Source organism: Cyprinodon tularosa, unplaced genomic scaffold (assembly GCF_016077235.1).
Source record: "Cyprinodon tularosa strain WSP-4 unplaced genomic scaffold, ASM1607723v1 ctg280, whole genome shotgun sequence".
In the NCBI taxonomy this organism is placed as follows: domain Eukaryota; kingdom Metazoa; phylum Chordata; class Actinopteri; order Cyprinodontiformes; family Cyprinodontidae; genus Cyprinodon; species Cyprinodon tularosa.
Genome location: NW_024038986.1, coordinates 753,222 through 776,122, shown reverse-complemented (window position 1 = coordinate 776,122; position 22,901 = coordinate 753,222). Strand labels below are relative to the sequence as shown.

The window sequence follows — 22,901 nt, the reverse complement described above, 5'->3', positions numbered from 1 at the left end:
AAGTCCTGTTGGAAAATGAAATCTGCATCTCCAAAAAGTTGGTCAGCTGCAGGAAGCATGAAGTGCTCTAAAACTTCCTGGTATGTGGCTGCGTTGACCCTGGACCTCAGAAAACACAATGGACCAACACCAGCAGATGACATGGCACCCCAAACCATCACTGACTGTGGAAACTTTACACTGGACTTCAAGCAACGTGGATGAAGTGCCTCTCTTCTTTTCCTCCAGACTCTGGGACCTTGATTTCCAAAGGAAATGCAAAATTTACTTTCATCAGAGAACATGACTTTGGACCACTCACCAGCAGTCCAGTCCTGTTTCTCTTTAGCCCAGGCAAGACGCTTCTGACGCTGTCTGTGGTTCAAGAGTGGCTTGACACAAGGAATGCGACAGCAGAAACCCATGTCTTTCATACGTCTGTGTGTGGTGGTTCTTGAAGCACTCACTCCAGCTGCAGTCCACTCTTTGTGAATCTCCCCCACATTTTTGAATGGGTTTTGTTTCACAATCCTCTCCAGGGTGCGGTTATCTCTCTTGCTTGTACACTTTTTTCGACCACATCTTTTCCTTCCCTTCGCCTCTCTATTAATGTGCTTGGACACTGAGCTCTGTGAACAGCCAGCCTCTTTAGCGATGACCTTTTGTGTCTTGCCCTCCTTGTGCAAGGTGTCGATGGTCGTCTTTTGGACAACTGTCAAGTCAGCAGTCTTCCCCATGATTGTGTAGCCTATAGAACTAGACTGAAAGACCATTTAAAGGCTTTTGCAGGTGGTTTGAGTTAATTAGCTGATTAGAGTGTGGCACCAGGGGCCATCAATTTTGAACCTTTTCACAATATTCTAATTTTCTGATATGATGAATTTGAGATTTTCATTTGTTGTCATTTGTAATCATCAAAATTAAACAAAATAAACATCTGAAATATATGAGTTTGTATGTAATGTATGAATATAATATACAAGTTTCACTTTTTAAATGGAATTACTGAAATCAATCTACTTTTTCATGATATTCTAATTTTATGACCAGCACCTGTATAGCTGACAGAGACAAAGGGAGGGCTAACGAGCAGACAAGGAGCAGGTGTGAGAGGAGACAACGAGGGAGCCAAGGGGAAAGGAACATACACACACAAAAGGGCAATAGACAACAGAAAAACATGAGAACTAACATAAATCTAGAAATTACAACAAAACTGGAATTAAACCAATAGAACTAGAAAACAAGGAGCAAAGTAAAGAACAACAGAACCAAGACCATGACAATATGTACATGTCCATCAATTCAGGATTCAAGAGGTTAAATAAGTAATATTAAACAATTACTGCTTTGTTATTTTTTTAAAGGATGAGAAAATTATATATTTTTCCCCCTAATTTGGGGGTTCAAAGAATGAGAGAAAAGGATTTCTCTCCGTTTTCCCCTTAATACCCAATATGTTTGCTGTATCTTCAAAAGGTTAGCAATAGCTGCAGTACTTAAGGCCTGAGTTGCATTTATTGTAGTAAATATTTTTTACTTTGGTGTCTTTCTATGTAAAATGCAAAGAAACTTACTTATTAGCTTATATTTTATATATGTACTTAGTTTTTCAGTATGTAAACCACATTTAAACTGTGATAAATGTATGCCCTGCTTCCTACTGGCCTACATAGATTTGGTTTGTTAAATGAGCCCCTGAATATGGAGACAGCTGTAGTATGGGGCAGCTTGTTTCTTTTCAATTAGCAGAAGAAACATTTATCTGAAATGATTCAAATAATTCACTTATATGCAAGAAAGAACTGCAATACACTGCAAAAAATTTAAATCTTAATAAGTCAATTTTTCTTAAAATAAGTGTTTTTTTTCTTGAATTGGAGAGGTAAGTGAGACACTTTACCAATGGAACAATACAATTTACATTTAAAATAAGAAAAAAAAATGCATTGTCTTTATTTCAAGTGAGTTTTATCTAATTATCTTATTTTAAGAATAAAAATAGTAATTCCATTGGCAAATCCTCTTACTTACCTACTCAAATTAAGAGTAAATACACTTAATTTAAGAAATCTTTACCTATTTCTAGATTGTTTTTGCAGTGTACATTGCAGCAAAGTGTAAAAAAGCATCTTTAGGGTAGCTTTAGGCTTACAGCCAGTTAGAAGAGGGATTTGTTCAGCTAATTTTGGCCAAAACTCTCATCTAAAATGTGTCAGAATGCCGTATCGCAGTATTTAACTGTCTACTCTTTCCAATAAATACCACCAAAACTTCCCCATACTCAAACTGTTAGAAGTACTTATTTACATAAAGATTTACGAAGGCTTTGATGGAGAATGTTTCAGACTGAATCTCATATCTTGTGTATCATGGGCCCAGCTTGTTTTATTTAGCCTGGAAGGAAACCATCTTATTTCATGATTTATAAACATATTATAACTGCAATTAGAAACACAACAATGAATTTCAAGGCAATAACGTGGTTATAACTGAATAACAATAGCATATCTGCCTTGATATAATTGGAGATCTCACAGGTGTTTCGTTTTTTTCATTAGAAAAAATAGAGACGTCAATGGTTTGATCAGATAAAGTGGTTCAAGCCGATCATTCAACATATTCTAGAAATGACAAAGTTGGCCTTTAAAAATTGGAAAGATAACCGAAATGTAAATATTATTCAAAGTTATTTTTCCCTAATAAGCTCTCTTTAGTAAATTAGCATTGCCCTTTAGCATAATACTGGTGGCTAATGCTAGCTAGCATGCTAAAATAGCAAACTAGTTTAATCTACCTGTGTATTAGCGACTTTTAGCAAAATAGAAATTAATGTTGATCATTTTTAGCTAATGTTTTAGCTAATTGCAGTTTAAATAATGCTAGCACACCAGTCACACGAGTCATTTAATGTTAGCTAAATGTAAATGTTAGCCAACTTGAGTAAATTAAGTAACTAATGAGCTATTATTGGCTCTTTATTATCTCTTTATGCTCTTTCACTTGTGACACAATGATCTATCATGGATGACCTCTCCTTGTCTTTATGTGTCTTTTGATCTTTCTTTGTTTCTTTTTGCCAAACAAGTATCTTTCATGAACATTTTTTTTAAAAGCTGAAGTCTCCCTGATAACCTCAGAGTGACCAGTCCTGAAACCAGAATCCAATCTGACACCAGCTGACCCTAACCCCTGATTAATAACATGATAACCTATTCTTAGAAGTAAGGGAATTGGTTCATAAATAATAATAGATGGGCTTTGTTTCTTTTATTTCTAGTGAACTATTAGTGTCCAGAGACCCACATATAAGGTTTTATTTTAAGGCTGATACAGATTCTGGGGTCATTCTTTGGGCCGATTCTGCTCTCTTCCTCTATTTACATGATATGAATGTTTAGAAGGGCAATTTAAATTATCTCCAAAACTAAACAAACTTTTTGGGTTGATTCATTATCAGTTAAACACCCACCAACTTTAAATTTTAAAAGCATCTACACAGATTTGTGTTTTAGCTAATAAGTGGAATTCAAGTTGTTTTATGTTTTTTTCTAGAAGGTCATCATAAGGATGTTACTCATATAATCTCTATGGCAACTGAACAGTATCTGTGCTATTTGAGTTCATCAGCTTATCCATGATGATTGAAAATAGGGTGTGGTGGCCTAGAGGTTAGAGCAGTGCGCTTGTGCTCTGAGAAATTTGCAAGTACCCGGTTTGATCCCCACTCCCTGCACTCTGGGTCCCTGAGCAAGACCCTATACCCACACTGCTCCCCGGGCACCGCACAATGGCAGCCCATCGCTCCTCAAAGGGATGGGTTAAATGCAGAGGTGAGTTTCTCCTGTGTGAGATTAATAAAGTTCAATAAAAAAATTATTAATAAAGTTCAATAAAAAAATGTCCAATAAGTTCAGTTGAATTGTTCTATGTTTTTTTTTTTTTTTTTAAATCTATTTCTTCTTTTCAGCTGGTTAACAAAGCAGGACAGTTTTATATTTTTATTCATATGGAAGTGAGGAGAACTCTCTATATTTGTTTGCTAATGTCTGGCTGCTGGTTGTGACAGGAGAATTGGCTCTGAGCCTTAATTTCCTCTCTAGCTCAGAGATTCTGGTCTGAATTCCACAGAAGTATTTGAAGAAAACAGGTTCCTTTGTCACCGTTCCATTCTGCAGATGTTTTATGCTTGCGCACATTGTTAACCCAACCTCCTCCTTCCACTGAGGGCAAAGCCCCTCCTTTCAGTTCTCATTTGAAGTCTGTCCTACACAGAACTTGATTTAACTGACATAAGTAGGTCTTATCTCACATTTTCCCGTCTTTTAAAACCCATATTTCATGGGAAGAACATTCCTTACTGGGGTAAAAAGCAAAACAAATGTCAAGAGTGATCTGGCAGTTAAAGTGTTTTCCTTTGCCCTATTTAATTAGATAATCACCTGCAGCGGTTCCCATGTGCAGAGAACGTGTCCAGTCACGAATGCATGTTCACCTGTTTGACTAGTGGGAGTAAATCATTTTACTATACCGCATCGGTGCGCTACTCCCCGGCTCAACATTTTAAAAGGAAATATGAAGAATAGTAGATTTACCCGAACCTGAATGTATTAAAGATGGTTTAAAATGGAAATGGTTTTTTAAATCATAATGCAGTCCCTTCATAAATGTTCACACGGTTTGAAATATTTTTTATTTATTTATTCTTTTTTTATACATTGCAACAACAAACTACCATGTTTTTAACTGGGATTTTATATGATAAAAATATATGCCTGATTATGTAAGAGAAAAGAGTTTTTTTCAACTTTTGCAAATCTTAGATCAGAGATATTATTGTTCCTTATGTTCCTAACAGAGCACTTCGATCTCAATCTGCAGGTTTACTAGTGGTTCCTAGAATTTCTAAAAGTAGAATGGGAGGCAGATCTTTTAGTTATCAGGCTCCTCTCCTGTGGAACCAACTACCAGTTTTAATCCATGAGGCAGACACCCTGTCTACTTTTAAGACTAGGCTTAAAACTTTCCTTTTTGATAAAGCTTATAGTTAGAGTGGCTCAGGTTATCCTGAGCTATCTCTATATGCTGCTAAAGGCTTAGACTTCTGGAGGACATAGGGACCCCCATTTAATCATTCTGCTTCATTCTATCTCTTTTCTTTGACTCTGCAGAATCTGTTTGTTCAGTCTCTAACATTATGCTCTCTCTGCTTTTCCTCAGAGTAGCTTTGCCTCATCTGTTCCTGTTTGGCTGTGACACCATCCGGGAGAGAAATATCAGCTGTGCTGCTGCCATTAACAGCTTTGTTTATAGATGTTCGAGATTGGCCTGTTTTTCAGTGTAGTCCTGTTTCTCTGACCGTGACTGGCTGGATGTGCTCTCTTCATCCTCTAACATGGGAGCTGGCTCGGAGCTCGTCTGCCTGGCTGTGTGTTTGCTGGATGGGGCCACCTTTTACAGCTGCTTTTTGTATCTCTGTTTCCGTCTCCTTGAACCCCAGTCGGCCTCAGCAGATGGCCGCTCACACTGAGCCTGGTTCTGATGGAAGTTTCTTCCTGTTAAAAGGGAGTTTTTCCTCTCCACTGTCGCTACAAGCATGCTTAGTGTGAGGGATTGCATTCAAACCAATGAGTCGATGCAATCAACTGGTTTTCCTTAGATAGAAAACTTTGAATCAATTTGACTGTATGATCTGGTTGAACTGTAAAGTGCCTTGAGATGACATGTGTTGTGAATTGGCGCTATAGAAATAAACTGAATTGAATTGAATAAAAAATCTTGGAAATCCCGATTTCATCTGATAACAATAAATGAGCTACAATTGACCAATACATAATTGACAAATACTCAATACATAGAATACTAACAACACACTGCAGGTTATGGTAAGGCTAAAAAAAGTTTCACATTACACTGTAATTTTACATAACCAGAAGTTTGAGTATATCTTTCCAAATTTTTTAAGACTGGAGTTATGAACTGTCTCTTTCTATTTAATACTTTAATTCCCTTGGCTGAATAGTTACATTTTACCACGAAGATGTGATTTCAGAAATTGCGTCAAGGGCCAAGACCTCCATACTTTGGCTATGCTCTCTTATTCCTGCTCCACCGCTGCTCCCATGAACTGAACACTTTACTGGGTGTAAATCATCTTCTGTCCCTCTGGCTCTCCTCTCCTTGCCCTCTGACCTTTCTCCACAAATCACAAAACCTCCTTTTTTCACAAACCAGAGCGCAGCACTCGTAAGATAAACTCTCAATACAAATCTTTGTTCAAGTAAACAATTTGGTTACAATATAAACAAACTGTCATAGCAGAAACTCTCAGGCAGGCTCCTACAGCGCCTTACAAAAGTATTCACATCCCAGGAGTATCACTAGATGATCACGCACTTCTATGTAATTTACTTTTAAATGACAAACCAACAAAACAAAGGGAATACCGAAGAGGTAGGTGGAAAATTAAAGAATTGCCTTTAACAAATAAGTCAGTTTAATAATTTTATTGCACTAGTTTTTGTTTTGAGGGCATCAATGAGAAAATAATACTTTTTGAATTTTTATTTACAAATCTGTTTTAATCTACTTTACAATAACATTCTGATTCTTTTTAGCATAAACTTCCATCAACTTGACTTTTGTGGGATATTTTCCACTTTTTTTTTGCAGATTCAGAGCACAAATAGTTTCAAACAGCTGGTTTCAAAGCACACAGTGTTCAAAATAAGCCACGCTGACACATAAGGGAGACCCCCGGATCGCGCAGCCCATCCTGAAAGTGATTGGTACTTATATGGTCATAAAAATCCTAAACATGCACATACCAGGCTCATTAAACGCAGGGTTTATCGGTATCCCCCTCACCGCCCTCCTCTCAACTCTTTCAAGTTCATTGTGGCGTTTGGCCCCGCCCACCCACTGTCAATCCCGCCCTAGTCGGAAAACGATTGGTCTAAAGTACAGAGATTACCAAAGCGAGGTGTCCATTGGCTAGCGGAGCTGCCACGTGACCAGCTAGACCCTCCCTTTTGTGGACCGCACCCCGGCTGGAGTGAAATCAGGCGAGCTAGCGAGCAGACAGCAGAAGAGGGAGGAGGGAGAAAAAAAGAGCGATAGAAACGGGTGACTGAGTGAAGTTTAGAGAGGAAGCGAGCGCTGTAGTTTAGTCTGAACTCTGCTGTCGACAGGAAAAAGAAGTTTGACCGCTCTCTGAATCCCTATAACGGTTGTTGGTAGCCATCTTCTGCAAGGCGAACAGCAACCAAAGACCAGGTAAGCGCAAACTATTTTTCACGCGCCCTCGTTTAGGCAGGTTCTGCTTTATAACTCATCCACAGCAAGTGCAGTGAAGCAGGAAGCTCGGTTTGATTATTAACTGCTGCAACCTGAGCGAGCTGGGTGGAGCGGCGCCTCCTTCACAGACCTAGCGGGTTTCTTCTGGAGCATTTAACGCACATTTGAAATAATAAACGCATGTAGGCTATATATTTCAGAGAACAGGCCGTCAAACAGCCATGGCAGAGTGGCAGTTGGTTAGAGGCTAAACTGCAGAGGAGGAGGAGGCAGGAAGTGATTTGGTTGAATGAATTGTTGGAAAACCCGGTGAAGACTTTAAAGTCAGGTGGACTTGAAGGAACAAGCGGGTGTTTTTATTTTAATTGTTTTTAGACGTACAGCTAGTTTGTTTAGCTTGAGGTAAACTTTTTTCGGTGTTGTAGCGGTTAGAGCCGGGCACCGTGTGTGGCCCCGGTAACATGTCTGACTAACAGCATGGCGGCGGCACCGATTACCGGCGGACTTAAAAAACACGCAATAGGTTTTTTTTTTTTCACCGCCATCCAAATATTTTAAGCACTTCATCTGATTTATAAATCCCTCCCCGCATCTCTTAGAAGTCTTCGGTGATTTAGAGAGGAACGTGTGTTTTTTTTCTTTTTTTTTTTTTTGCTGGTTGGGGATGAACAAATTACAGTTATATAAGATTTCAACGTCACTTTTAATATTAGCTCTGGCAATAAAATGTCAGAACGACTAAGGTTGATTTATAACAGGACATGTAATGGTTGAAATGATGCAAAGATCATATATGATACTGAATTTAAAAAGAACTGCCTTTCAAAAGCATTTGAAAAGTTGAAGTCCAACATATTTAAGACATTATGATCGTTTTGCACTTATTCAGATAGAATAAGAATGAATCACTTCTCCAAATAGTCCTTTTTATTTAGCTGTATATATAGAATAATATAAAATGAGGTTGACATTGGGTGTTAACTATGTTTTTTTCCTGCATTTATTGTCATTACACCGTCACAAGCACAGAGCAACGACATAAACTCTCTGCATTTAACTAATCCATTTGGGGAGCAGTGGGCTGCCATTGTGTGGCACCCAGGGAGCAGTGTGGGGTTAAGGGTCTTTCTGTGGGAGTGAGGATCATAAGTGCAATGCCCTAACCATTAAGGACAGTTTAGACTTCTGCAACCACACACATCAAATGTCGCTTGGTTCTGGTGGTAAACCAGTTTTGCTTGTGTGCTTCTGCACCATCGGTCTGGAATTTCTAGGGACGCTTAGCAGTTTCCTGCCAAAGCACAAGGGGGAGCCTATTCGAGAACTCGCAAAAACTTCAGCGGATGGTCACGAAAACTTTGGCGTTTATCTTCCACAACCACAATGGTGCAAATGCAAGATGTCACGATCACAGAGATGGATAAAGAGTTGCTAGACATCGAAGAGTTGTTCCTCAGTTTTTAAAAATGGCGCGCCCCGGCACTGAATCGAGAAGGATGACCACACAGACAGCCGGAGAGGCATACCAAGGACCAATCACAGCTGCTTTTTGTCTGCTCACTTCCGCTTGAGGTCTGCGCAGGTTTGCGACCCTCCGACGTGTCGTAAGGATTTTTTTGAGGTGCAGAATCTCTGCGCAGGGGGCGTGGTCACGCACAGAGACAGATTTGACAGTTGCAGAGGCCATGCGTCAAAAGCATAAATTGGCCTTTTGGCCTCCGTTCCCTATATCAGGCATTAGTGTGAAGGGTCTTGCGTAAGGACCTACACTGGCTACTCATTCCCCCCAGCTGGGATACAGACCCAGGGTTCCTGTTTGCAGGACGGGTGACTATGTTTATTCTAAGCTGCTGCCTCAAAAATATCCTTCCACATCAGGTATTGCAGTTCTACCATCTGTGATAAATGATTTCTCTATTTTATTTATATATACATTTGAATATTGAATAAAATACTCAATATATTCAGGGGCAGTTGTGTTTATTGCACCAATTTGCTATACTGCTCTTTATAGAGCAATGTCAGGAGTCAGTAACGTTTTATAGCAACGAGCTGATGTTTGCTGATTTATTGGTCAGATAATCCGGTCAGGTATCCCAGCTGGCTACCTCCATCTTGGCACCAAACTGTGTGTCTCAGTAAAAATAATGGGTGGTGCTCCTGTAGTTTTCACCAATCGCCATCTGTGTGTTTTGCAACCAGGGATATTTCCTAATGGCTCCATTTGTCTGTGAGGCAAGGGAGAAATGTAGTTGCCTTTTATCAAGCAGCTAACTGCCAGAACAAGCAGGGTGAGGCCACTACTACTCTTAGTTTTTTTATTTTTTTTTCTGGGGGAAGCCTAGCTACCCAGTCACTTTCTTTGGTGTCTGAAAAGAAGAGTCTGAAACTAAAGCATGATCAATGCAGCTGGTTTTGGACCAGCTATGTTTATGAAAAAGAAAAGGCTTGATTTAAGATAATTGTTAGACTCAGTATAAAAGCAAGTATGAGAAGAGGATTAAAACAACATAGATGGCCCAACAACAGTCTCATATATCTTGGTTTTATGCTCAAAGCCTTTAATTGTGTGATGGCTTTGATGGTTTCATTTTGCTCAGCAAACATTTTTTATTCAGCTGAAGATAAAGGTACCAACTCATCAATATTTACCGAGCCCCCATTTCTTCTTGGGTCTGTGAGGTGTCACATTCTCATCAGGCGTAAGTCATCATCCCGTGTCATGTTGCATCTAGTCTAGGGTTTTGCTTTGTCAGTACGATTAGTGTTTGCTCTGTTTAGATGGCATGTCATTGTGTTTGCACTCTGGGAAGCAAACAGTCTGTGGTATGCAAGCACTCCCTAATCACTTGGAGTGTTGCAAACAGGCTTAGTATTTTAACCAAAAGAAGAATAAAAAAAAAAATAATCCAGAAAACTTTGGGATAACTCCTACAGAGAATTAAAACATGCTATTGAAGTCAAACGTGCATCTTTTAGGTAGATTGTTTTTGCAGAACAGATTGGGATTGTTCAGTTTGTAATCAGAACCATATTTTTCAGATCAGCTGTTTTCTTTAGCCAAGAAACAATAAAACTACAATCAAAGCGTTCTACTCCAATATTAATAGTCAGGCCTGCAGATGTTTAAACAAGCTCTTCAACTTGTTTCTTCAAGTTGGCTTCCTGCTTTCAGGCCAACATTGTTCAGAGTCACTGGGGGACATTGAACGTGTCACATCCTGGTACTGCATTAGAGTCATTTTGGTAAATCAAGCCCTGATGTCATATTGTGAAACACCCTCTTGGGGCCGTTCTGCTGTTTTTGCCAGTTTTGGTGCTGTTATGGAGACCCCTGCAGAGATTATTGCATTCCTTCATCCGTGTGTCAGCAAAGTCCATACACAAGTGGAGAGTTATGCACCGTGGGCCAGACAAAATTAAATACAGACCACGTACAATATGATGAAGGTTCCAGTCTGAACATATTGGAGGATGTTGTAGAACAGCACCACACCAGGAGGTACACTGCAACCTATGGCTGTCGTCTACAGGAAGTCTTTGTTTTTTCTACTTTCCATTTGGTTCCCACAGCGTGAAAAGGCTTCCCTCTGCAGTGGCTTTCTGTGCTTTTGCTTTATTGCTGTTGTACAACAGGAGGATATGTAAAAAATAAAGCTACTAGAACCGAACAAAAGTTGACTTCCTAAGTTTCAGAAAGAACTTTTTATATGGACTTTCTTTTTTTATTTTTTTTTAAGAAAGGCCGTCCAGGTGCCTTTTGTTGAAGCATTACGGTGGCTTGAAGAGCCGAGGTTCTGCTGCATGTGGTAATCTGAGCAGAAACATGTCTGGTCTGTTGATCTTTTCAAATAAATGCTGCAGTGGTTTGCTGTTGATTCAGGACAAGCTCAGGATTATGGATTTGAGAATTGGCTAATTTTTGTGATTGACTGGTTGTTTGGGCGACACATGAAATAAGTTTACTCCAAACCCCCTATTCTGTGCTCAAAACCTGTAAAAAAAAATCTAGAAATAAAAACTGACCAATAGTTTTTGTGTACTGTATTTCTCTATTTTAAATTACTTCATGAATGTGTTTCTAAATTTTTCTGTATACCCATAATCCCTCCTCCCACGCGTAGAGTTGGGTTAACTCTGGAATGATTTGCTAAAGCTAGGGCTTAATGCATATTTAAAATGCTCCTTCTGATTTCTTTGACTTTGTCACCCACTGCATCTCCTCTTTTCCTCTAGTTTGTTGTCACCGCCCAGATATTACAGACCGCTCCTCTTCCACATAACGGCACCTGTAAAACTTCATTAGTCAGACAATACCAGGAAATGTCTGGCTCTAACAATGTAGAGAAAAGGCTGTGATTTTTGAGCTCAAAGGACAGACTTTGACCGAGCCCTTCTGATGATAACGCATGCTCAATTAGAGTTATGGCGTATTGCTTAATTATAGATCACTGACCTGCAATCTGCAGGGTGCTGTTTTAAAGATTTACCTATGGATAATGGGCACTATAAATCCTCCTTGTAATTTAACAAAAAATAATTGTACTGCACAAGTAATAAAACGGAGGTTAGCATGGATCATAGCAGCAAACCTGTTGAAACTGATGTGGTTGATGGTCTAGAGATTACGACACGCCCTCATGACGTGTGTTGTTTGCCAGTTGAACTTTGAAACATTCTCGGTACGCGTTTCATCTTCCTGCTGCTGCTGTTCATTTATCTACCACATATATCTAAATCACACTGCATGCCAGATTTCCCCATCTTTAGAGCAATCTATGGCTTTTTGACTCTAAATAGACTGCTTAGTTGGTTAGCTCGTGACTCATCGGCTGCTCCAAGAACTGAAGTTAGTGAAGAAATAAAAAGTGCTTGTTTAAACCTTTTTAGAAGTATGATTTTTTTTTTTTTAGGGACAAAGGTTTATCATTTGGTCCTTTAGAAATATTTCTGTAATGTAGCATTCCTCACAGGAGAAAAAACTGCTGACAAACAGGGATGTTGATTGCTGTCTGTTTAAAGGTTTGCATTTATCTCAACACCAATACTTTCCAGAAGAGGACCGATGCTGTTCAGTGTATTATTGGCAGATAAACGGCAAATTGTGCTTTCAGTGTCATAACAAGATAAGTTCTCAAATGATGGATGTGGAATTTGTTCTTTGGCATCTTTTTTACTACGACAACTCATGTTTCACATTATCTCTGCTCTTTGAAATTTAACAAACGGCCTTGAAGTCTATATATTCGACTTCCAATATGCAGCACATGATACAGAACGGTTGGATTTGTCGGCAATCTTTCAAAAACGCTTTTGTTAGGGGGGGTTAAAAATATAGATTTCCAATACTGGAAGACCAGCCTATTTAAATATGGAGACAGGCTTTTTATTTAAACTTACTTTAGTTCCTTTTTAAGCTGTTTCAAAGTATCAAAACATGCCTGTTTCAAAATGCTTAAAAGAATCCAATTTCTTTTATTTCAAACTAAAGGAGAAAAAATATTCTTGATGCTTCCTAAATTATTACAGTTTAATGAAGTGTAAAATGTTATGTTCAGTTTGATACTCGGACCTGAACTCAAATGTTTTAAATCCTGCTAGATTTGGTTGTTGGGGAAATAAAATGCTCAGAATAATACAGCTTTTTGAGAGCTTTATAGAGCTGTGTTGAGTCAAAATGAGCTTAAAGTCGTAAGGAAGTTACATTTCCGAATTCTCTCGAGTGGTACCCGGCTTTGCACGAGTGAATAAAGTGAATGTGACTGGTCCTTTATCGAGAGCGCGGCATTGTTCTGGCGGAAGATTCGGAAGCATCTTGCTAACCAGTTAGCAACATAGTGCTAGTAGGTTCCCAATGGTAAATTCCATTGGGACCAAGTAGCACTAAATTGGTGACTTAGCAACGCCACTGTCAAGGAACGCTATGGACAGAGGAAACATGCAAGAGGAGGAGAGTCTTGTGTCGGAGGTCATGGATGAGTCTCCTCCCTCATTCATTTTTTATTTAGAGGAGGAAAGCGGGGATGACGATGTTGTGGAAGAGGACGCCAGGGCGGCTGAAGCTTGGTTTGGTGTAGAAGGCTTACAGCCGTACATGTTTGAGCCCTTGCCTCGCAACACTGCCAGTTCTGTTAGCTCTACGCCTGCTGAGACACAAACGTCCATCCCCGTGAACACTGAGGCGGAACTCAATGGGAAAGGAAACGATTCTTATTTCAACCGTTGCGTATATTAGCTGCCACATATGAATCCATAAAGAGTACATTTACATAAATGTTTAAGCCAGAATGACATGACATTTAAATATGATTTCCCTATGACTTTAAAAAGTTGTGCTGTTAGCCCAGAAAGGGGCTGGTTAACTCAGGGAGGCTGGCGTTGGGCTTTTTGTTTGGATGTTGTTTCTAAATAATACTGATCTCTAATAAATGTGTCTAAAATGTGTAGTCTTTCAGCCCTCTGAACAGCAGTGTGCAGCAAAAGGAAAGTGAGGGACCGTTTTGTATTCCTCGGGGGTCCAGACGGAAGAAAGCTGCTGTTCACTGGCTTTACATTAAGTTTTGAACAGTTGGACTGAAGGTTATAAATTGTGGAAACCTTGATCTGCGTGGATGTCGTTTTAATTTGAGTGTGTTTGAAAGAGAAGTTTGAACTGACAGCTGGGTTAGCTGATGTGGAGATTTTAAGCCTGTAAATGATCCTTTTCCACTTTTCAAAAAATTATTTTTAGCAGCAGCTCTCAGATTATTTCTATTTGCTACAGAGGAGAATTAAACAAAGTTCCTCCAGATGGTAAAATAGTTTAATCAACTTGTAATTTCCTCTTTCCTTCCCACTCCTCTGTTTGCCCCACCCTTCCCACTAAGAGACAATTATGGTAAGTGTGTGTGTGTGTGTGTGTGGGGGGGGGGGGGGGGGGGGGGGTGATGTGAGACTTGTTGTTTTCCAGCTGAGAGCCACTTTGGAGCCATTGATTCATCACTGAGGTGATGAAAGTGTTAAAGCTGAGAGCGCAGAGCCTGAATCTGCTGAAATAAACATGTATATATGTTGGATTGGATTATATAAACGATAGAAGTAAAACTGAGTGTCATTGGTGCTAAACAATAACAGCAGAAGGAGGATGTGAGCCAAGGACCAGCAGGTTCAAACAGTCCTGCTGTGATGGGATGCAGTTGTTGGGAGTGAAGAGAGACTGACCTTGTGGTTCGACTGATAAATGCAGCACAGCTGGTTTATTGATCCCCCTACGGCTGCTGGGAAGAGCTTAGCTGGACTTGATCTGAGGTTTTCCTGACCTTTTTTTAAGCTATTTTAATTCAAGGAAATTCAGTGAGGCAGAAAGAATGAAGGGGAGTTTAGTGACTGGATGGGTTTTATAAGGACCAGGATCGGCCTTCTGCTCACTTCTTCTTCTCCCCTCATTCCTGAATGTTCTACTTCATGTCCAGAACTGCTCGTTCTTCCCCTCTTTGTAGCTACAGTCTAATCTCTGGGATGCTTTTTAACCACTTCCTCCCCTGCATGTTAGTTCACACTTCCTCTTCTTTATCAAATATCCCCTTTTTGTTGTTTTATTTTCTTTTCAGTAAGCATATGCGTTCCTTATTGTGCATTTTTCAGGCTGCACCTTATTGGTTAAACATAAAAATCTTATTGTGTCTACTAATTCTGACCTGATATATCGACAGGAATGAGAACAACTGACCCATTTATCATTAACTAATAGCTTATATAAACTTTAAACAGTCAATTGTTTTGATCAGGTTGCTCACATCAGAGAATTTAGATGCAGGCTGATATATTGTTATTTTCTTTTTTTTGCTGGTATCTGACCCATTACCACTATTGATATCGGCTTCTAACATTCACTTGAAACAAGATGGATGTTTTTATTTTTTATTATTATTTAAAAGATTATCTAATCGTCTTGCTGACCTGCTCAATTAAAGAAAAGTTACACTTCACATCTACACATCTTACAAGAAAACAGATTTGTTTACTTTTTATTGTTTGCATTGTTAAACGCTCTGCAAACTGGTAAGTCAGCATAAAAATCAGACATCAGTGTAAACATTGGATGATGCACGGATTGATGGTTAGTTTAAAACGTCTCTTTTTAGACATTTTTTATAACGTCAACATCTAGAGGCCTAGGCTTCAAATCGTCTGGTAGGATTTTTTCGTCCCTCCTCCATTTTCTATATAGAACAGCAGCTTGTTGAACTAAAATAGCCGACAGTCATTTTTAGTCCTCTTTCCTCTGGAGGAATGGTTTGTGTGTCGGAGTCATTTTCTGTGTCAGGAGCTGGAGTCTGATCACCAGACATCATCTATCGAGTGAGACGAACAAGATGTAGTGAATAAACCGAGTAATTTTTTTATGCATGTCGTATTTAAAATAGATATATTTAAAAAATCCTAAATCTATTTTAAATATTACTTTGTATAGAATAAAAGGGATTTTTTGATAGTTTCATCACAGAATAAAATTTGGATTTACTATACATGAATTCCAATTAAAGTCTTCTTTAAAAAATCCTTGCAATTGTATTTTTGCTATAGCACACAGTAATACCTTCGGTTTCTTTTCAAATCATAATTAAATTAGTATATTAAACAGTAATGCATATTTTCAAATATCAGTCCATTTTTGTTTCATCTGTCGGTTCACCTCTTGGTTCTCCCTAATGAGTAAGCTGGATTTGTGGCATTGGTTCAGTCATTTTGATGTAACTATAACTTGGTAATAATACTAGCTTGACTATCTTATTGAACAAAATGTTGTATGTCAGTTTTTAACGTTTATTATCTGAGCTTCCATATTCACTTGAAATGAGGCAAAATAATACTGTTGTGCTAATTAACTTGCTGTATGTCAGCTTTGCAGAGCTAGAGATGGTTTCCAATCAGGTATGAGGTAAAGCCATTGGCATGTTTACCGTCAGCCTCTAGGATTCCCCAGAGACAGATCTAGATAAAGTTTTTACAGGAAGGGACTTTTTACAGGAATTATTTTCAGGCGCTCGCAGCACAGCTGATGTGCAGAGATCCCGAACAGCTATGCTATCAATGAAGGCTTAACCTGTTCTCTGGGTGACGCTGCTGGTGGATAAGGAATAGGGGTAGAGCGTAGATGAGGAAGCATCAGAAAATCTGTCTGAGAGAGATGTTAGGGGAAGAGACATGGAGGAGAGAAATTTGTGGAATGCCTTTGCTGGTTGGCCCTCCCTGATAAAGGGTCAGTATGGGAGGAATGCGACCTTGAAAAGACTGGAAAAACATAAGGAAAGGAGGGGAGTAAAAGCCCAGTGTGAGGAAGATGAAGACGAGGAAGCTTGTCACCAGCCAAGAGGAAGAAATTGGGTTCATTAACCCCATTTCTGTAGCTGATTCTGGGGGCGGAGTCAGCAGTGAAGATTATCAGCTGTTATTGAGCCTGAGGTTTTATTGCTAGAGCGTGTTGTAGATGAAGGAGTCGTGAGAAAATCACAGAAGTCTGCTGGAACTCATTAAGAGTCGTAACCTTTGATTTCTGGAACAGCACATTAAGTTGGGATCCTGTCAGGGGGCTTCCTTTAGGCCACTGCTTTTTATAAAACCTTCAATTCAACGGGGACCAAACAAATCAACTGGTTTCGTCCAATCAGTGTTTTTTTTTTTCATGTTTTCTCCAGACTATTAGAGTTAATTTAATTTCCTAGCTGGTTCCAGACCTTTTTGTCCAGTAGTGAACACAGTCCTCAATCAGACTCTGCTACAGAAAACAAAGCCCTTTTTGCCCTTCTAGAGCCACCATAGTGGGGCCTGTAGTGATTATGCTGAAGTCACACCTGATCTGCTGTATTCCCCTCGGCTTCCCTGGTGCCAACATGAAGTGGAGCTTCTGCAGTTTGGGTTCCAACCGAACCGAGTAACGCACAAATATATAGACCAGAAGTGCAGCAAACAGGACTCCTATGGTGGTTTTCCTCCATTCCTGAGTCTGTTCCTCTATAGTCTCTGCTGTTAAATGGAGAAGAGATTCCTAAACTTTTACCACTTCTAATTCACTTAGAAAGGAAACAATATAAAAGTAAACCACACAAAGTGAAAAACACAAATTCTCTACACAGATTTTTGTATGAATCTGATCTCTCTTCAGGGATTTTGATATTGCAGTTAGTTGCATTATTTATATATCAATACATTTTTTACTTACTATGTGTGCAAGGAAACGGTCAAAGGTCGTTTTTTTGTTTTTAAGGTTCTAAAAAATGTCAAAATAATTAGATTTACAATTTATACAATTTATTTATCTCATAATGTTACCAAACAGACTTTTTCCACAAATGAATAAATGTAGATCATTTATTCTGAGATTTCCAAATGGCTGTCTACATTCCTAAACCCTGGTTATCCAAATATGACTTATTTTTATCTGCTAAAATTCTTTTTCAGCCTGAATAAACTGGTGCTGGAAAATAGATTTTTTTTTTTTAAAGCCTACAGAGCCTTTTTTTTTTGTTTCAATGGGTGATGCTTGACAAAGAATAGCAACAATTAAGCTTTCTTCAGTTTGTAACAGCAGACAGACTCGAGCTGAATGATTTAGCTAAAAATCTAATTTATGCTTTAGTTTCTTTGTGTGCCAAGCATAGAAATGTAGAAGTTTCCTTACAGGGTTTCATTATTTTATGAATTTTGCTTGTTCAGAGTTCATAGATGCATTACTTTACTGCTGCATGGCGGCCCTGTCCAGGAAACACACAGCCAGGCAGACAAGCTCCAAGCAAACTCCCATGTCAGAGGATGAAGAGAGCACATCCAGCAAGTCACTGTCAGAGAAACAGGACTACACTGGATAACAGGCTGATGTCCAGCATCTATAAACAAAGGTGTTGATGGCAGCTTTCTCTCCAGGATGGAGTCACAGCCAAACAGGAACAGACCAGATGAAGCTGCCATGAGAAAAAGCAGAGAGAGCACAACGTTAGAGATTGAACTAACAGGTTCCTCAGAGTGGGACAATACAGATGGAATGATAAAATAGGGGTCCCTATGTCCTCCAGAGGTCTAAGCAAATAGCAGCATAACTATAGAGATAGCTCAGGATAACCTGAGCCACTGTAAATGCTTGGATGCATAGATCAATGCATCCACTCTTCCCTTTGTATCAGCAAAACTACCTCAGTTATTTCTGCCACTCAAAGGGCTGGAGTGAGAAAGTCATTGTCACTCTTTTGACCAAAATTGAGCGCGCCTCTGCAATTAGGTTATTATAAATACAGTTATATTGCAGCACTCTTCCAGACGGAAGTTGTCGTTAGTAAAAGCTGTCATAATTTAGATGTTAGTTTGCCCATCAGCAGTTAGAGCCAGTTAATGTGAAACTCTGATTTTTAATACATCTTGAGCAAAATGTTGGCTTAGATCACTTTGCATTTGTATAAAAACACCTCAGAGGTTTAAGAGTAGTTCACATACTATATTGGGGGGTTTTATGCCTGACCCCTCTTTTGTTTTGGGTCTGGTATTTCATTTAAACCCTGGATGGTGGTTTTTATGCTGTTTTTTTTTTGAGTATGACTACAGATCACCCTTTTCCCAAAAGAAAGAGAAAATATTTCTAAGGAAATAGCAGCCATAGTCAGACGGTATCAAACTTTCTTTCCTGCTTGGATATGAAGATAAACTCGCAGACTTGGCCTGACCGCTGTGCTGCATCTGTCGTAAGAAATGATTCCTGTTAGCTTCCAGAAACCGCTGACTACAGGGCTGCTCCCTGTCCTATCAGATGAGGAAAATCAGCAGGAGTTAACAGCTGCTGTGTTGCTGGGAAAACGGTGTCATGCTCCTGCAGTTTACAATGATAAGTAGAACGGTGAAGCCTGAGGCGGCGCTGTCAGTCAGAGCTTTGGATTCATTCCAGGCGCTGTTTGATGGCTTTGATGCAGCACTCTCTCTCTCTTTTGGCCGATACCGGTTCTACCTGTTCAATCACTTTCTGTGCAGAGTCAATTTCAGTTCTGTCAACAAGATGTTGTTGATGAGCATTTATGCTAACGCTATCTACTAACTGTACAATGTTGCGCAAAAGCATATTTGCACAATACATGCAAATATTCACTGATTTTGTTATTTTTTTTGAGAGGGGGGATTAATTCCACATTTATGAAGTTGATGCATGGCTGACACATCTCTGCACCTATCTGATATATAATAAACTGTTTTATTCAATCCTGTGATTGTCAGCCTGGGTTCATAATGAGTCTAGTATTTTCTGTGATTTATTTTTGACCCAAACATTTCTTAAAACCTTTTAAAATCTGCCAGCCTGTTGGGATTTTCACCCGTGGTTGATGCTGCTTTTGGTTTCTTTCTTTTGATTTCTTTCTTCCTGTTAAATGACTGCTGTTCCCTTGAGGTCAATCAAGTTTTTAAGTCAAGATAAGGATCTATTTTTAGCACCAAAAAAATGTTTTCTTTCTGTTTCACTGAAGTAATTGAAACTCTTAGAGATAAGAGAGTTAATGATTGGTGCTCAAATATCTGCAATTCAAGTTTTAAAGTATTAAAAAAAACAATTATATTTAAAAAATATATATATTTTTCCTTTTATATCTGCCTAAAGGTGCAAGTTAGCGATGCACCGAAAGGTTATGGCCGATAGACATTTAACACTGCAACAATGCTGCTAAAGCTTGTGGTGATGCCACAAACAGCACAGCCAGCTCATAGAAATGTTGTAGAGTGCAATGTAAAGCGCTAAAAGAGCGTATATTTTGGAACAGTTTTTCAGAGTTAAACGGCAGACATATTTTTATTTAGGGGCGTGCGAGTATGAACGCTGCACATCTTGCTGCGAGCTCAGTTCAGTGGCACAAAATGCCATAAAAATCCAAACATCACTGTTCAGAATATGAGAAGAATGCGATATGGAAAAGGAAACCATGCTTTGAATAATTTATTGAAATACCTTGAGTTTATAAAAAAAAATGTTTAGAGTTGGCAAACTTCATCGCCAAAAATGATCTGACTTTAAAATTGACATAATTCCTTTCAGTGTTTCAGTTTTTGGCCTTGATTTCCCTTTTTTTTCTGTTTCATCCAAGAAATTTGAATCTCTATGCATCACTACTGCAAACTACACCTTTCATCCAACAACAGGATTTTTTTTTACCTTTCACCAATTAGAAGATTATTAGTTTCTGGTCTGATAATTTACCAAGGTTGGTAAAAAAAATATACATTGTTTATGGGTTTAAGTTTTACTGGAATCTGAGGGATGCAGGTTCGAACCACGGTTGCGTTAGAAAGTCTATCCAGCGTTAAAAACGTTGCCGTGTCTGCAAGCGAGTCACATTGACTCACTGTGATGCCCTCTCAATAAGGAAGCAGCCAACGAGACGATAAACACTTATTTACCAAGCAGTGACCTTCCGTTCTCTGTAGAAAGTATGCACTGGATATTTTCATCTCATCTCCCTTTCTGTGGGTCAGCCTCCTTTTTACTGCTTTTAAATGTTAAAAAATTTCTCTGAATTGTGTTTTAGCTGCTCTAGAAACCAAAGGTTGTCCATGAATATCTAGAGGATCTACAGCAGCCCAATGCAGTCTCCTTCCACCAGTGGTTTAATGTGGATAAAAGTTAGATATTTGTCGATGTAAGAAATGTGCAGTTTAGTTCAGCTCTGCATGAAATGCAGCCCAACATTGGCTCTTTTTAAAACAATGTTTTCCTGCACATGTTGTTCAGTTTCATGTCTTAGTAAGGGCGTCTTTGACTGAACATCGGACAGAAGCTGAGCATTTGATAATGCTGATGACGTTTGTGTTGTAACCATAAAGGATAAACTGCTAACACTGTTTCTTCTCTCTCCCAACCAGCCACCATGTCTGACGTGGACAAGTTTCTATATGTGGACCGGAACATGGTGAACAACCCGCTGGCGCAGGCTGACTGGGCCACCAAGAAGCTGGTATGGGTGCCTTCGGAGCGCCTGGGCTTCGAGGCCGGCTCCGTCAAGGAGGAGCACGGCGACGAGTGCGTGGTGGAGCTGGCAGATTCCGGGAAAAAGATCAAGGTGAACAAAGACGACATCCAGAAGATGAACCCACCCAAGTTCAGCAAGGTGGAGGACATGGCCGAGCTCACCTGCCTGAACGAAGCCTCCGTGCTGCACAACCTAAAGGAGAGATATTACTCTGGTCTCATTTATGTGAGTATGAAGCTAAAGTAATGTACATTTATTTAGGTCCTGTTCTAATGGAGATATTCTCCACCTTGATGCTTTTCTTGGATCCTCTTATTCGGTTCCGTAGTTTAAGTTAAATTGTATTCAAGCTGAGGTATTTAATTGTTTCATCTCTAGAACCATAACGCCTGCTGCTTTTCCTCCATCCAGGATTTTGTCATGTAAACAGGAAGCTGCAGGGAACAATGTGCTCCAGAGTGCAAAAGATTTTTTTTTTTTTTTTTTTAATGAGCAAGGAAGAACGGCACCGGTCCAGTATTTTCAAAAAGGGGCATGGAATGTAAACCATTCTGTAACTGTCATTACTTTCCCTATAATTAATGTTATTTACTCCTCGTTTTCTGGCCTGGGAGTGATTTGGTCCCTTTGACTCAGAGTTGTGACCCGGTCACATCAACAAAGACTGTTTTTTTTTTTTTTTTTTTTTTTTTCCTCCCTCTTCCTCTAGAGATCCATTCTATGGATGGTTTAGGAGCTCCAGGCTCTCCAATCTTAAAATGGAGACTCTCAAGGGGAAAACATGCATGCTGAAGAGCTGCAGATAAGAGTTGAGATGCATGAAAATGAAAAGTGATAATTACACAGTAAAGGATTCAAATAGTTCCTTTGAGGAAATGTCCAAATTTATAAATGTGAAAAATCTCATGCAGCTTTTTTTATTTTTTTTGCAAGACATCAGTCATCAGTTTCAACTTGTAACTGGGTGGAGTTCAGCTCTCATAACAAAGTATTACAAATCAGTCCATGAGAAAGTTTCAGCTGTGAGGTAATGAAGTATGTGAAAGTAAGCAACGCTGCAAGTACAGAATGATTATGCAGCTTCAACTGTTGCAGCTCACAAAACGGGAAAGGCGGGAGTTTGTTCTACCCGGGAGGCGGGGGGTAAATTAACATTAGCAAGACAGGAGGTTATTAAAAATTCTCCAAATGGATTAATTAAAAAAATAATAATTTGTAGTTTTTTTCCACCTGAACTAAAACTACATAAATCAATCAAATTCTATTAAAGATGGTTAACAGTGGATGAGGCAGCCTATGAATTAAATGCAGGGAGGATCTACTTTACTGCAACATGTTTAAACAAAAAAAGTTACAGGAACTATTGTATTTACATCTTACTTTTTAGTTTTTAGTTCAGTTGAAGCTTTGCCCATGTGACTCATTTTTATTGGGGAACCAGACGCTCTATTGGGCTGCAGCTTCTGCATCTGAACCAGGAGGGTTCAGATGCAGACTCAACTGCTTTGACGTTTTCATTAAGACAGGAATTAGTCCTTAAAATCTTCACTAATTGCTAAAGGGGTTTGAGAATTTGATAAATGTTGTGACAAAGTCACTAAATTAGCAACAATGTGTTTGCCTGTTTTGGGGAGACGTGCCAATAACGCT

The 22,901-nt window shown here is 39.2% G+C and overlaps 1 protein-coding gene across 2 annotated transcripts in view; it reads left to right on the top strand.

Annotated features, from left to right (window-relative positions):
• The first annotated feature begins 7,035 nt into the window (after nt 1–7,035).
• Nucleotides 7,036–22,901, top strand: part of LOC119786847 (myosin-9-like) — a 39,725-nt gene continuing 23,859 nt past the window's right edge. For both annotated transcript variants that reach the window (XM_038290398.1, XM_038290397.1), the window contains exons 1-2: nt 7,036–7,254; nt 21,145–21,476. In XM_038290398.1, the coding sequence (XP_038146326.1) occupies nt 21,150–21,476 (327 nt within the window). In that variant the 5' untranslated portion in view covers nt 7,036–7,254; nt 21,145–21,149. The remainder of the gene's footprint in view (nt 7,255–21,144; nt 21,477–22,901) is intronic.